The sequence below is a fragment of the Amphiprion ocellaris genome, chromosome 16 (genome assembly GCF_022539595.1).
Source record: "Amphiprion ocellaris isolate individual 3 ecotype Okinawa chromosome 16, ASM2253959v1, whole genome shotgun sequence".
In the NCBI taxonomy this organism is placed as follows: Eukaryota; Metazoa; Chordata; class Actinopteri; family Pomacentridae; genus Amphiprion; species Amphiprion ocellaris.
Window position 1 is genome coordinate 3,594,544 of NC_072781.1, and position 12,614 is coordinate 3,607,157.

A 12,614-nucleotide genomic window follows, 5' to 3' on the forward strand; every position below is an offset into this window, starting at 1 on the left:
TCAGTCAGCTTAATGCCGTAATACTCGCAGAACTGCGCTTCAGGCGAAACCCAAGTCAATTTATTAAACAGAGGGAGAACACAACGCGGAAACAGGGATCAGGCTCGTCTTACACACAGCAAATTCAAAAGTGTTAAAATTCCAGTGTTAGTGTTGCTAGTTAAAAATACAGTGTCAGTTCAACACTTGTTTAGTTTAATTCAACTACCTGAGAGTTAGTCCCTCAAAAGAGTTGGTGATAATACACAGAGTTACATTTAAACAACTCTGTAAAGTGTTGATTTTAAAATCAACACTTAATAGAGTAACTCCCAGCATTCCAACGTATCTGTGACGTGTTTGCCTAAAGAGCGGGACGGATAGAGCGGCTGCAGCGGAGCACAACTGTCTTTTCCCTTGTACAAATGAGGATCTTTGTGCGCTTAAATGAATGTCGGCACGTTTAATTAATAACACTTCTATGCAATAGTATTTTATTTGTGACAACAATAGGTGTCGCTGAAACCTGTCTGCAGCTAACATCGCGGCAAGGTAAGTTAGCATGATTGTTGTATGCTATTTGTCGCTTTTGCACACAAGTGTCGATAAATATACAAACATATGTGTAACCTACATGAATACACATTTGTTTAACATGCTACATTTGCACAGCTGCACATTTTGTAAGGGGTCAGAGTTTGCTAAAGTGATGTAACACGTGCATGGCAGGTTAACCAAATATTTCCCAGAAAAAAATCTGAAGGCCACTTGTCATTTCGACAATCAAATCCATGTCAAGTTGGTGAGGAGTGCAATTAGCTTTGATCTAGTCTTGTCGAATGGTTGTTGGCATTACATGGAGCGGGGGTGGGGGTTCGGTTGAGCTGCTGCTGCTTGCCCGAGACAGCTGCTGCAGACTTCCTGCTGTATTCTTCCACCGGAGGAACACCTCCACACACCGGGCCACCACACCAGCCACGCCAAGCATTGCTTCGTTTAAAACATTTTAAGTTTAAAAAACGCTAACTTTTCAAGCTAACGTTACCGCAGCCACACATGCTGGTGAATACCACTTACGTAGCTGTGCATCTTAACGTCGCTGCCACGTTTATGTCTCAGGGCGACGTTATTTTGCTAAGCTAACGGAGCATAGTTGATAGTGTACCGCTGTTTACGGGTAAGTGTGGGTGTTTATAGCAGAATAACTAGCGAGCCGTCATTCTAGCAAGCAGGCCAAGCTTCAGTAGCACGTCACTGTGCTGGTGGCTCCCATCGTCCAGGTAGCAAGTAATGCTAAAACTTAAAACGAATACTCAGAGTCTAGTAAAGCTAGGCAAAATGTTCCTGCCTCTACACATCCATGGTGATCATAGTGTAAATGATGGCACAGTGTGGATGTCTTTTGTCCTTTTTTCTTCATAGTGCATCATGTTGGTTAAGGTGCGATTTGGTGAAACACAGAAGTATGTCAGAGTGGCTGAGACTGAAGATGGCTATGATGATTTCAACACATTTCTTCAAAAAGGTTGGCATCACTTTTCATACAGCCCACAACGTTTCTGGCTACATGTTATAACACCTATTGAATTTATGTGGTATTCGAATATTTTGTTTATGTTAGCCATGTCCTGCCAAAAACAAGCATGGAAAATGCCAGGTAATGTTCTTATTGTATTTTTTCTATTGCTCTAAATCTAATATTTTTATCAGTTATTCAAAAGTTAGATCTTCCACTTGAGACTGAGCTGCACTTGACAGATGAATCAGGGACAGAAGTTGATGCAGATGTGTTTGAGGAGCTCTTGCAGGCAGGGAACCTCACTGTTAGGGTGGCATTGGAAAAGTCAACAGGTGAGACTCAACCTTGTTAGGGAAGGAGTATAATGAATATTGTGGAGAACACATGATTTTTTTTTTATTTTGTGTTTACATTTGGTAAAAAATTGTTTACAGTTGTACTTCAGCATGATCTTTCATATACTTCGCTGGAGTCACCCATGTCAGACAGCTCATCTGGGTCAGTGTCAGGAGTGTCCTCGCTAGCATCCTCTGATTCATCAGATGCAACAGTGATTGTTCATACAAACGGAGGGAGGAGAACCCATGCTGAACGGGAATCAGCAAAAGAGGTGTGTTGCTTTTGTAACAAATTCTATTAGTTATCAGATATCAGACACAAAGATGTTGTATAGTTAAACTGATGGTGATGGATAATTCTAACTATTATTCTTTATCTTTTAGATGGTGAGAAATGCTCTGAAGGCTAAACCAGGTGGACAGTTTATTTTGGATGAATATGACAAAATGAAAACATTGATGGATAGCACAAGGAGAAAGTTGGTAAACCTTCTTGTGGCCAACATGGTTGAAATTCATGGGTAAGTTTCATATTCATAATGTTCTTTACTTAATATAGAAATTATTTTTAAAACAAGCATACTCATTGTAAGGGATTGCATATCAGTAAAGCAATGTTTTAAGGCTAAAACATTATACAAAAACTAAATTTGAGGGACTGCTACTAACTGAAGCAAGAAAAAGCAAAATTTGTATCTTTTAAACACTGAATTGTTGTAGCAATGCCATGTTTATCTTTCAGGAGGAGCCCACCCATCTCTGTTCGAAGTACATGTGCTCTAGGCATCATCTCTCTATTTCCCAGCCTCAGAGATCCATATTCGGACAAGGGATATGTAAGTTTATAAATTAAAAACTTGTATGTCAATTTATGGACCAGTAATATGTTTGGAATTTATGTAACAATCTATTGTTTTAATGTTACAGGAACACTTCTATGACCCAGAGAGTGGATCTGGCTACTTGGCCTGGAGGATAAAGACTGTTCAGCGCAACACTGCAGCTCAGCCCCAGAGATGCTCCACAAGCACAACCTATCAAGATAGTCCAAAGAGAAAGAGGGATGTTCTCTGCACTGATAAGCAGCTGCTTGGTGAGCACTGTCATGAAGCAATATCCTTTTTGAAACATTCAACTGATGAATCAGCCATCAAAGAGCGAATGAGGGCCACATTTCAGTACCGTCAAACACTGGTTCAAGATCAGCAGTGCTCTTCGACAGTCTTTGACATCTTCCCACGATTCCTCGACATCACTGGCTTGGTAAGAAAGACAACTTCTTTTGTAAGTGAATTGTTACTCAAAGTATATGCTTAAGGTGCATGAGTATACAGTGTGTGTTTTCCTGTAGATTGAACAAGACTTCACCATGATGTTTGGAGAGGAAGTGTCGGGCAGATTTTTGGCAAAATGGCCTACCTTTTTCAAGCCTAGAATCCTGGCAGACTGCAAAAAACTGACTTCTAATGAGCACATTGAAGAACTCATGTCATTGCAGCATGACTCAGGTGGGTCTGGTTAGCTTGGCTCATTCTTCTCTTTGAAATGTCTCAATTATTTATGATGTGAATGAGTCTAATATTTCTCCTATTTTTCCCCTAGGCTGGGACAGTGATCTGTCCAGCATTCTTCTGTTGGTTCACCTGCTTCCTCCCACCCCCAAAGGCCACAAGAAGAGTGCTAAAATCAGCCCATGCCAGGCTGTTGACCATGTTGTGAGATATTTGCAGGTATGCAAATAGTAGTGTTGCAATTATTCTGATGATCCTACTTCTTGGGTTGAAGCACTTTTTATATTTGCTTAGGTAGACATTTGAACTTAACAACGGCATATTTTCTCATAATTCTTTATGTTTTGTTCAAGATGGGAGCCAGTGTTGAAACCTTCCTTGCTGGTGTGGAGCCGGGCCAGCCCTTCCTCCTTGGTGTTGGTGAAAAGAAGAGCAGCATCCAAAGATACTATGTCATCATTGATCACAAGGCCATCCCTTGCAAGGCACAGACATCCCTTGCAGCTTTCGATGAGCTCTTCAAAGCACACTTCATCTTCAGCGTCAGTTACCATGAATCCCTCTACAACTTCTATACGTTCATCCAAACCACAGTTTTTAACATTGACATCGGAAAGGCTAAGGAAACTCCCAGAGTCAAGGAACTAAGAGCAAGATTTTTTCATGATGCTTGAGGGGATAAATATCCATGGATGCAAATATTTTTCTTTGTTATGTCTGTAAGGCATGCCACAAAAGTTCTGCACTGCTTTGTCAGCATTTAAGACTTCACCATGGTCTATATCCTGGAAAGACATTACGCTTAAAATGTGGACAGCCAGGATGTTCTTCTTTGTTTTGCACTTATTCAGGTTTCAAGAAGCATCTTGTTCATTTCCACAGAGATGTTGCTGTGACTAATACTGCTGACAATGTGGACACTCAGAATGAAGTTGATGAGCCCTCAACTTCACAGACAGTCACCAAAGCCTCTCCAACAACTACCCAGCTCTCTGTTGACAATGATCATGTGTTAAACATGTGTGCTTCTGTTGTAGCACAGTTGCAAGCATCTGGTGTTGCTGAGAGCACAGTCCAAGCAATGGTGGGATCCATGGAGGACCTTGTAAATGACATTAATAGACAAGCAAGAGAGGCAGTTCTCAGCTGTTCTTCAGAAATTCAAGGTACGGATTTGGAAAAGAAGGTGGAAAAGTGCTTTGATCAACTAGGAAATCCTTTCTCATCCTTGAACACAAGAGTAAAACGTCAGAAGTTCTTTGAGGACAAATGGGAAATTGTTGAGCCTGTCGAATATGTTCTTGGGGTGCGATTTGATGTTCGCAGAGATCAAACAACTGGCGTTTACTGTCAGGTCCCTGTAACAGATAAATTTGTGTACACACCCATCCTGGGAACTCTTAAGTCAATGTTCAAGAACACTGAATTATGTGAAAGTTTCTTCCAAGCCAAACATCACGAAGAAGGCATTTATAAAGACATATGTGATGGTTCATACTTCAAGAGTAACATTTTGTTTTCTCAGAAAAAGCATGCTCTACAGATTCAACTTTATTTTGACGAGTTTGAGACAGCAAATCCCTTAGGTTCAAAGAAAGGTATTCACAAACTCGGTTGTATTTACTTTATATTGAGGAACCTGCCCCCAAAATATAATTCTGTGTTGATGAATATACATGTTGTGGCACTCTTTCACTCACAAGATCTGAAGACTTATGGGTTTGATGAGATCCTAAAGCCTCTTGTTGACGATCTTAAAATACTTGAAACACAAGGAATTGAGGTGCCTTTCTCAGACTCACCATTACTTGGTTCTGTTATACAAGTAACGGGTGACAACCTAGGTTTACATGGACTGTTCGGTTTTGTTGAGTCCTTCAGTGCTACATATTTCTGTAGATTTTGTTTGACAAGTAAGGATGAGTCACAGTCTGTCTTTACTGAAGATGACCCTGGCATGATTTTTCGTACAAAGGAAATCCATGCAAAACACTGTGCAGCTCTACATGAAAATCCTATGTTGAGTTCCACATTTGGTGTCAAAAAGACATGCTTGCTCAATACATTGCATTTTTTCCACACCTCTGACAACTATGCAGTTGACATAATGCACGATTTACTTGAAGGTGTAGTACAGTACGAACTCAAACTTGTCTTTCAGTACCTTGTAAACCAGAAGTATCTGTCTTTGGAATCATTGTCACAGAGGATCCAAACTTTCAACTATGGTTATATTGAGAGAAAAAATAGACCAAGTGGGTTGAAAATGGATGAGGCTAGCAAGGATCTTGGATTAAATGCAATTCAGTCATGGTGTCTTGTAAGAAATACTCCTCTTATTTTTGGTGATGTATTGGAAAGAAATAACTGTTACTGGAATCTGCTCCTCCTCTTGATTCAGATTGTGAATATAGTTTTTTCACCCATTGTAACTAACGGTATGACATACTATTTGAAGCACTTGATTAAGGACCACCATAAGCTATTTAAATGTTTGTTTTCACAAAAAAGATTGATTCCAAAGCATCATTTCATGCTACATTATCCACGTTGTATTCGAAAAATAGGTCCACTCCTTCATGTATGGTGCATGAGGTTTGAGGCCAAACACAACTTTTTCAAAAGATCAGTGAAAAATTTCAAAAATATCACAAAATCATTGGTGAAACAACACCAGAGACAGTTAGCTTACCACTGGGAGAATTTTAATTTTCAGAGGTTTGAGTTTGGTCCAGTGAAAAACGAAACCATTGATCGCCTCGAGGGAGGTGAGGTTTTAAGTTCTGTTTTTGATGTTAATTTATATTGTGAAGTGTCAACCACGAATTGGGTGAAGAACTATGGAACAGAATATCAGATTGGTATGTTTATTTGTACTGGAACAAAAATGGAAATACCTATTTTCAGAAAGATCACCAACATCATTGTGCATGATGGGCAAGCTTTCCTTTTGACTTGCAGAGTGGACACTCTTTATTTTGATGATCATTTCAATGCATACTGTGTTGATGAGAGAGCAGATTCATTTTCTGTTTTCCCAGTTAAGGAACTGATTTATCACAGACCCTATGACAAACAGTTTTCTAATGAGATGTGTGAAAAAATATACATTGTGCCACACTGTCATATTTTGTGACCTGTGTTGTATTGCAAAGCAGTGCTGTTTTTATGTGGTGTGCTTGTTTGAAATACAGGCTGATTCAAACTGCAACTTGTGTTGTTTTCTTTGTAAAGTCAAGTGACATGCATTGTTTTGGGAGTAAAATTGGGGGTTATTATTTGATTCCCAGTAGTACTTTTAAACTAAATAATAAAAGATTTTTATTTAGATTAGAATTTTATAACACTTTCCATAGAGTTAATATAGTTTAAACCTTATTCAGTGTTAAAAACTACACTAATAGTGTTGACTTTTAACACTACACACTAGTATAGTGTAAATTCAACACTGATGTGTGTTAAATTTCAACTACTGAGAGTGTTGTTCCAACTCTGTCACAGTGTAAACTGTTGAACACTTTCAAAAGTGTTGTTTTAACTCGATCTAGAGTGGACCAATATAAACACTTTAGAAGTGTTGAGATTAACTCTGTAGGAGTTGAATTAACACTTCCAAATTTGCTGTGCAGGACTCTCCATCTCCGCTGATAAACTCACTTCATAATTACACTAATAATTTCTTCTCAAACGGACGCGGCTTAGATGGAATCGCAGAGGCCCCGTAGAGCGAAATAAATATGCACAAACTGGAAGCAAAAAATGAGCAATAATTAAATAATTTTGATCAGAAAATGACAAGATTACATTTTTATAGGCCACACATGAGATTTCAGGTGGCTTCTACCGGGGAAATTAGATTTTAAAACTGTAAATCTAATATTTGAGCATCAAATTGCGCACGTTTAATTTAAGCAATAATAATAAAATTATTAATAACAATGATTTCAATTTCTTTTTTTATGTTTTTACGCATCAAGCATCAACAACACTTCATTTACTCTGAATGTTGGAACTTTTTTGTGCTGCACAGGTGATAATAACTTATGATCCGCAGAAACAGGTTTGCAAGATTAGAAAAAGAAGCAGCAGTGTGTGTGTGTGTGTGTGTGTGTGTGTGTGTGTGTGTGTGTGTGTGTGTGTGTGTGTGTGTGTGTGTGTGTGAGAGAGAGAGTGTGTGTGGTTTGAGGCAGCAGTGTCGAGTGATGTGATACTGAGTGTGGGTGTAACTGACAGTCGTATCTCTAATGAAGAGGTCCCATGGTGAGACGATAGAAATCTACCAACTGGTCAATCTTTGGCCCAACAGTCAATAACGCACGTCTGCTCCCCCGTGAGGCACGAGTCTGAGTCCACCTGAATCCAGGACAACCACCAACAAGTAGCTCACATCACTTTCTTTCTCCTTCGTGAATCATAAATCCTCTTCTCCACCTCCAAAATCCTGGAACTTTTCATTTTAAATTGTCATACTGAACTGATCTCCTTCATACCGTATCTTCTAATCCTCCTTGTCATTTGGATCATCTCTCCCTCTCCATCCACTCTTGTCAGCTTAAATACAAACGGAAATTTTTCTCTCACCGCTTGCAGACCGTTTTGGTGCTCCTGCTGCTGCCCGACAGACTCTCCTCCTCCTCGGCTCTCTGTCCCAGCAGCTCCACGGTGCGCGCTTCATTTCTCCATCAGAGCGGCTGCACACCTTCAGATTGTTTGTCCTTCTGTGCGCTTCCACTGCCTCACCCCTCATCTAGACATTCATCATCTCTGTTATCACGGCACTATTAGAATTACTTCTGCAGCAACACATTCAGACAGAAATATAGGGATCACAAATATTAAAATGTCGTATTTAATTTAATTGATTTCACTGGAAGTCAAGTGTTAAAAATAAGAAATTTACGCATCTTTTGGAACATTTACGCACACGCTCCTATATGTGCAAAGTTTTAAAATATTTGTCATGATTTCTTTTCTAGATAAATAACTTTCTGTACTTTTTGATAGGCCTGACGTGTTATTTTTATATATATCTATATATATAAGTTTGTTATTATTTGAAACACATCTCTCCTTCGACGCACTTTTGTGGTCACACTGGTGACATGCAGGTTGTTTTCACTAATATATCTTGCGTAAAGTTATTTCCAGTCACCTGTAAACCCACTTTACCGGCTTTCAGTGAGCTTAGACTGGATGCAGGTGAGAAAATATAAATTGCCTCTCTCTGTGTCATAATTAATCCAATTTATTTTTGTTGCTGTTTATATAATTTTTCGCTTCTTGACAGGCACCCTAAATAGGTCATGGTACTTTTTGCAAACTTTCCATGAAACGCTGCGTCATTTGTTGTGGCCCTTTTGCAGGTTTTTTTTTTCACTCCTGTGAAGCAATGAAATAACTAACTTTAAATTTCCAGGCTTGAAGGAAATCTTGATTGATTTGTGTGAGCTGCCAGCGACACACTGCAGCTGTGTGCGCTCTGGCGCCATCCTTCCCCGAGCTGCGGGATCAGCGCGGCTCTCCTTCCCCACGCTCCCCGCAGCTCCGCGCTCTTTGGCTGCTCGAGGTGTCCGTCAAAGTGAAGGGGAAGAAAAAAAGTGTTTTAGAGGAAAAATCTGAGCAATATTTCTATTGGGGGAGGCGGGCCGGTCGTGAAGAGAACAATCGGGTTGACTTTGCCAGGGAGCCACCTCAAAGCGTATCGGGTTACTTTGAGTGACAGCGTAACCATGGCAAATAATTTGACTAAGGCTATTGTCTTATCCTCACCATCCCCGGGTCAGATAACCGACCAATCAGAGTTCATATAATCGCTTGTCTTGCCAGCTTAGAATAATATTATTAAAACGAACCAGCGAGCCCGGTCTCCGGGAGTAGTTTATGTTGAAACGGCATAGAAAAGGTGGAGGAGGACGGTGCAAGGAGCAGCAACTTTCTCTCTTTCTCAACAACTTTATGAGGAATTGTCGCCTGGGGTTTTGCACGGCTGAATGGACTTGAGTTTATTCCACAATACGCAGTTGGATGTCGCCTAAACTTGGGCACTTTTAAGCTCTTTTGGGGACCTTTTTGCCGCTTATGGACTTAACGCGTTTTGATTTAATGACAGACTAAGAGGAGAGACGTGGAAGTAAGGCACAATCTAATCTGTATCGGTTTACGTTGTCGCCATGTCCATGCTTCCGACGTTTGGCTTCACGCAGGAACAAGTGGCGTGTGTCTGCGAAGTCCTCCAACAAGGGGGGAACATCGAGCGGCTGGGGCGCTTCCTCTGGTCCCTCCCGGCGTGCGAGCACCTCCACAAGAATGAGAGCGTCCTCAAAGCGAAAGCCGTGGTCGCTTTCCACCGGGGGAACTTCCGAGAGCTCTACAAGATCCTGGAGAGCCACCAGTTCTCGCCGCACAACCACCCGAAGCTGCAGCAGCTGTGGCTCAAAGCGCACTACATCGAGGCGGAGAAGCTGAGAGGCCGCCCGCTCGGCGCCGTGGGGAAGTACCGCGTCCGGAGAAAGTTCCCCCTGCCCCGCTCCATCTGGGACGGAGAGGAGACCAGCTACTGCTTCAAGGAGAAGAGCAGGAGCGTCCTGCGGGAGTGGTACACCCACAACCCTTATCCATCCCCACGGGAGAAAAGAGAGCTGGCCGAGGCCACGGGACTCACGACCACGCAGGTCAGCAACTGGTTCAAAAACCGACGGCAGCGAGACCGAGCAGCTGAGGCGAAGGAAAGGTAAGACTGTCTTTACTTTTACCTGAAGACACACATCTCAGAGTAGGTTAAGCTTTTACTTTTTTGCTTATCAGTGAAGTAATAAGTTGGCAGAATTTATTAGGAGAAGTGCAGCTGAGTCACTAACAGCCACTCTTACCTCTGTGCGCCTGTGCAAAAATAATTTGTTGACCTACATCTGGATAATTTATAGCGCCCACAAAATATTGAATATCTCTTGGTTGTTATTTAATCGCCACATTTCTCTCCACGGCTTAGTGTCTCTGTTGGATTCTATTAGACTTTTTTTTTCATATTTAAACTCAACTCCTGCTTGTTTGTTTGTGATAATTGTGCAGGCCGCGTCTAAAAGTTGAAAAGCATGAAATTAAAGAGTTGTCAGGTAAATTACAAGGTTATAAACGTTGCATTTACCCCACTTTTATGTTTTAAGTAACCACACTTATTATCACGTGAACTTCGACTTTTTACATTAAGATCAGACAAGAAAACCCTGTTAACCCTGCAGATACTGGAGTGAGCACAGAGCGCGTGTAAGGAAGCAGTTCAGAACACGTTTAGAAGATGTTTTGCGGTGTAACTGATGTGGCTCGCCTGTCTGGCCTCCACATCAGCCCCGGTGACATTTCATTAGGACTCGTTTGTACATTTTCAAAGTTTGAAAATGATCATTGAGGCGTGCGGGAGGAGAGAGGTGTTCCAGTCAGGTGTACTCTCCGGGTTTGGTGTCTTCTTTCACCCTCTGGCCACTAATTCGGGCTGAAAGCTGCATGTAAATCATGTCTTCCCTCTGAGAAAAGCCTCACTGCAAACACATGAGCTGTGCCTTTTACGCAGCGAGCACACGTCTCCCAATGATTAGACTTGTCATGTATTCAGACAGCGCGGACGAACTTTGCGTTTAGGCCCAGAGTTTGCGCACTTTGAGCCTCTACAGGTTGAATGAATTTAAACAAATGCCGGTTGAGTCTTTGAATAGATTTATTGTCTTCAGTCACCGTGTTCTGCTGAACTGAGCCTCTAATTATTTCACTGACATGCTAGTTGTTTGCAACTTGGCACACGTGCACATGAATTCATTACTGATGGATGCATTAATAAATTAGCACACTGAGCATTTAGACATTAATGAGCTTATTAGAGATGTTGTAAATATGGTGTCACTCTTATTTCCAGGACACACTAAAGGATTACATATGTGTGCGTGCGTTTTTCAAAGAAAAAAAGCAACTTTAAAATGCCAATTTGCAAATACTTAATTTGCATATTTGTTCTTGTAGTTTTTATTCTGCATAATTAACATGAATCAACTTTTCTTCACTATTTTTCTCCAGTTTTTCTGCACTCGCACCAGACTCACATGTCATTTTTGTTTTCCTGTTCGCAGAGAAAACAACGAGAACTCCAACAGCAATAGTCACAACCCATTGACTTCTTCCATGAATGGAAATAAAACTCTTTTGGGGAGTTCGGACGACGATAAAACCCCCTCGGGGACACCGGATCACACGTCTCCGAGTCCGGCTCTGCTGCTCGGCCCCAACAGCGGTTTGCCGTCCCTGCACGGCCTTGCGCCCCCGCCGGGACCCAGCGCAATCCCGGTACCAAGCGGCGCAGACTCGGTGCACCATCACCACTCATTGCACCATGACACCATACTGAACCCTATGTCTTCTAATCTAGTGGACCTTGGCTCCTAAAAATGGCGCAGAAAAAGGGGGACAGAGAGCACCATTTTTTTTTGTTGTTGTTGTTTTTTGGAGAAGTAATTTGCGAGGTGGCGTGAGCAAAGCTTCAAGCACTTGCGGCAAAGGTGCAAAGCAGACAGACTGGAACACTGCGAAACCAGCCACCTAACAAATCATCTAGTCTCATATTCTGCATTTTCAATGTTCTTTTTTTCAACAAGTGGGGAAAAAAAATCCGTCAATGGGGGCAAAATCCGAATCAAACTTCACCTTGTTGGGGAGATTATTTAGAAAAGTGTCGACAGCAGAGCACTTAAAAATATTTTCACACCCAATCACATATTATTTCTCCGTAATGCGCTTGAGGGAAATATAATTTAAACGATTAATAGATTTGAGATTATATGACTTGTTAAGACGCATAATTTTTTTGCAGTAGTGGCACAGAAAGAAAAAAAGAAAGAAAAAGGGAAAAAGTATTTTACCGGAATGTAATAACGTAACATGTTATATTGTTGAAAACAATAACAATAAAGTGTCTTAATTCTTGTTACTATTACCGTTGTTATTTTAGGGGTTTAGATGTATCAGCAGACTCTGTAGGCACGAAGTTAAAGGTACCCCATGCCTTTTTGTTTACATCGGGTTTTCCAAGAGAGCCATAAGCATTTACATTTTTGTTGTTGTTGTTGTTTGTGTTTTTGTTGTTTTTTAGCAGGGTGGGCTGACGGGGTATGATATTTTCAAGTGTCTTATACGAGCCGTGATGAGATGACAATATCTTAATCTCCTGATATTATTATTTACATTTTCATTTGGAAAAGAGACTGCATGTAAAGTTATTTGCGA

At 41.0% G+C, this 12,614-nt stretch overlaps 2 protein-coding genes and 1 long non-coding RNA gene across 11 annotated transcripts in view; 2 read left to right on the forward strand and 1 right to left on the reverse strand.

The window, feature by feature from the left end:
* LOC129350826 (uncharacterized) overlaps positions 1-8,898 on the reverse strand; it is a 55,689-nt gene extending 46,791 nt beyond the window's left edge. For all 4 annotated transcript variants that reach the window (XR_008604358.1, XR_008604357.1, XR_008604356.1 and 1 more), the window contains exon 1: positions 7,929-8,898. This is a non-coding gene — a long non-coding RNA (uncharacterized LOC129350826). The remainder of the gene's footprint in view (positions 1-7,928) is intronic.
* Positions 120-6,558, forward strand: LOC118469901 (uncharacterized). 6 transcript variants are annotated; one of them, XM_055018561.1, is made up of 10 exons: positions 120-1,156; positions 1,402-1,504; positions 1,690-1,830; positions 1,933-2,108; positions 2,221-2,357; positions 2,579-2,672; positions 2,764-3,099; positions 3,188-3,344; positions 3,439-3,566; positions 3,701-6,558. In XM_055018561.1, exons 2-10 carry the CDS (start codon positions 1,408-1,410, stop codon positions 4,019-4,021), a joined length of 1,587 nt encoding a protein of 528 aa, XP_054874536.1. In that variant the 5' UTR covers positions 120-1,156; positions 1,402-1,407; the 3' UTR covers positions 4,022-6,558. The 6 variants fall into 6 exon arrangements, with proteins under 6 accessions (XP_054874536.1, XP_054874537.1, XP_054874535.1 ...); XM_055018562.1 differs by having other exon boundaries at positions 120-531; XM_055018560.1 differs by having other exon boundaries at positions 120-1,504.
* Positions 8,899-9,517: 619 nt separating the features above from the next.
* On the forward strand, positions 9,518-12,318 carry six2a (SIX homeobox 2a). Its single transcript, XM_023268340.3, has 2 exons — positions 9,518-10,077; positions 11,465-12,318. Exons 1-2 carry the CDS (start codon positions 9,518-9,520, stop codon positions 11,775-11,777), a joined length of 873 nt encoding a protein of 290 aa, XP_023124108.1. The 3' UTR covers positions 11,778-12,318.
* Positions 12,319-12,614: the final 296 nt, after the last annotated feature.

Excerpts from the sequence above, each read along its gene's own strand:
- LOC118469901 (XM_055018560.1), top strand. The coding sequence starts at position 1,408 with ATGTTGGTTAAGGTGCGATTTGGTGAAACACAGAAGTATGTCAGAGTG. Across the intron at positions 1,831-1,932 it reads GGCATTGGAAAAGTCAACAG|TTGTACTTCAGCATGATCTT; the intron begins GTGAGACTCAAC and ends AATTGTTTACAG. Across the intron at positions 3,567-3,700 it reads ATGTTGTGAGATATTTGCAG|ATGGGAGCCAGTGTTGAAAC; the intron begins GTATGCAAATAG and ends GTTTTGTTCAAG.
- six2a (XM_023268340.3), top strand. The coding sequence starts at position 9,518 with ATGTCCATGCTTCCGACGTTTGGCTTCACGCAGGAACAAGTGGCGTGT. Across the intron at positions 10,078-11,464 it reads GCAGCTGAGGCGAAGGAAAG|AGAAAACAACGAGAACTCCA; the intron begins GTAAGACTGTCT and ends TCCTGTTCGCAG.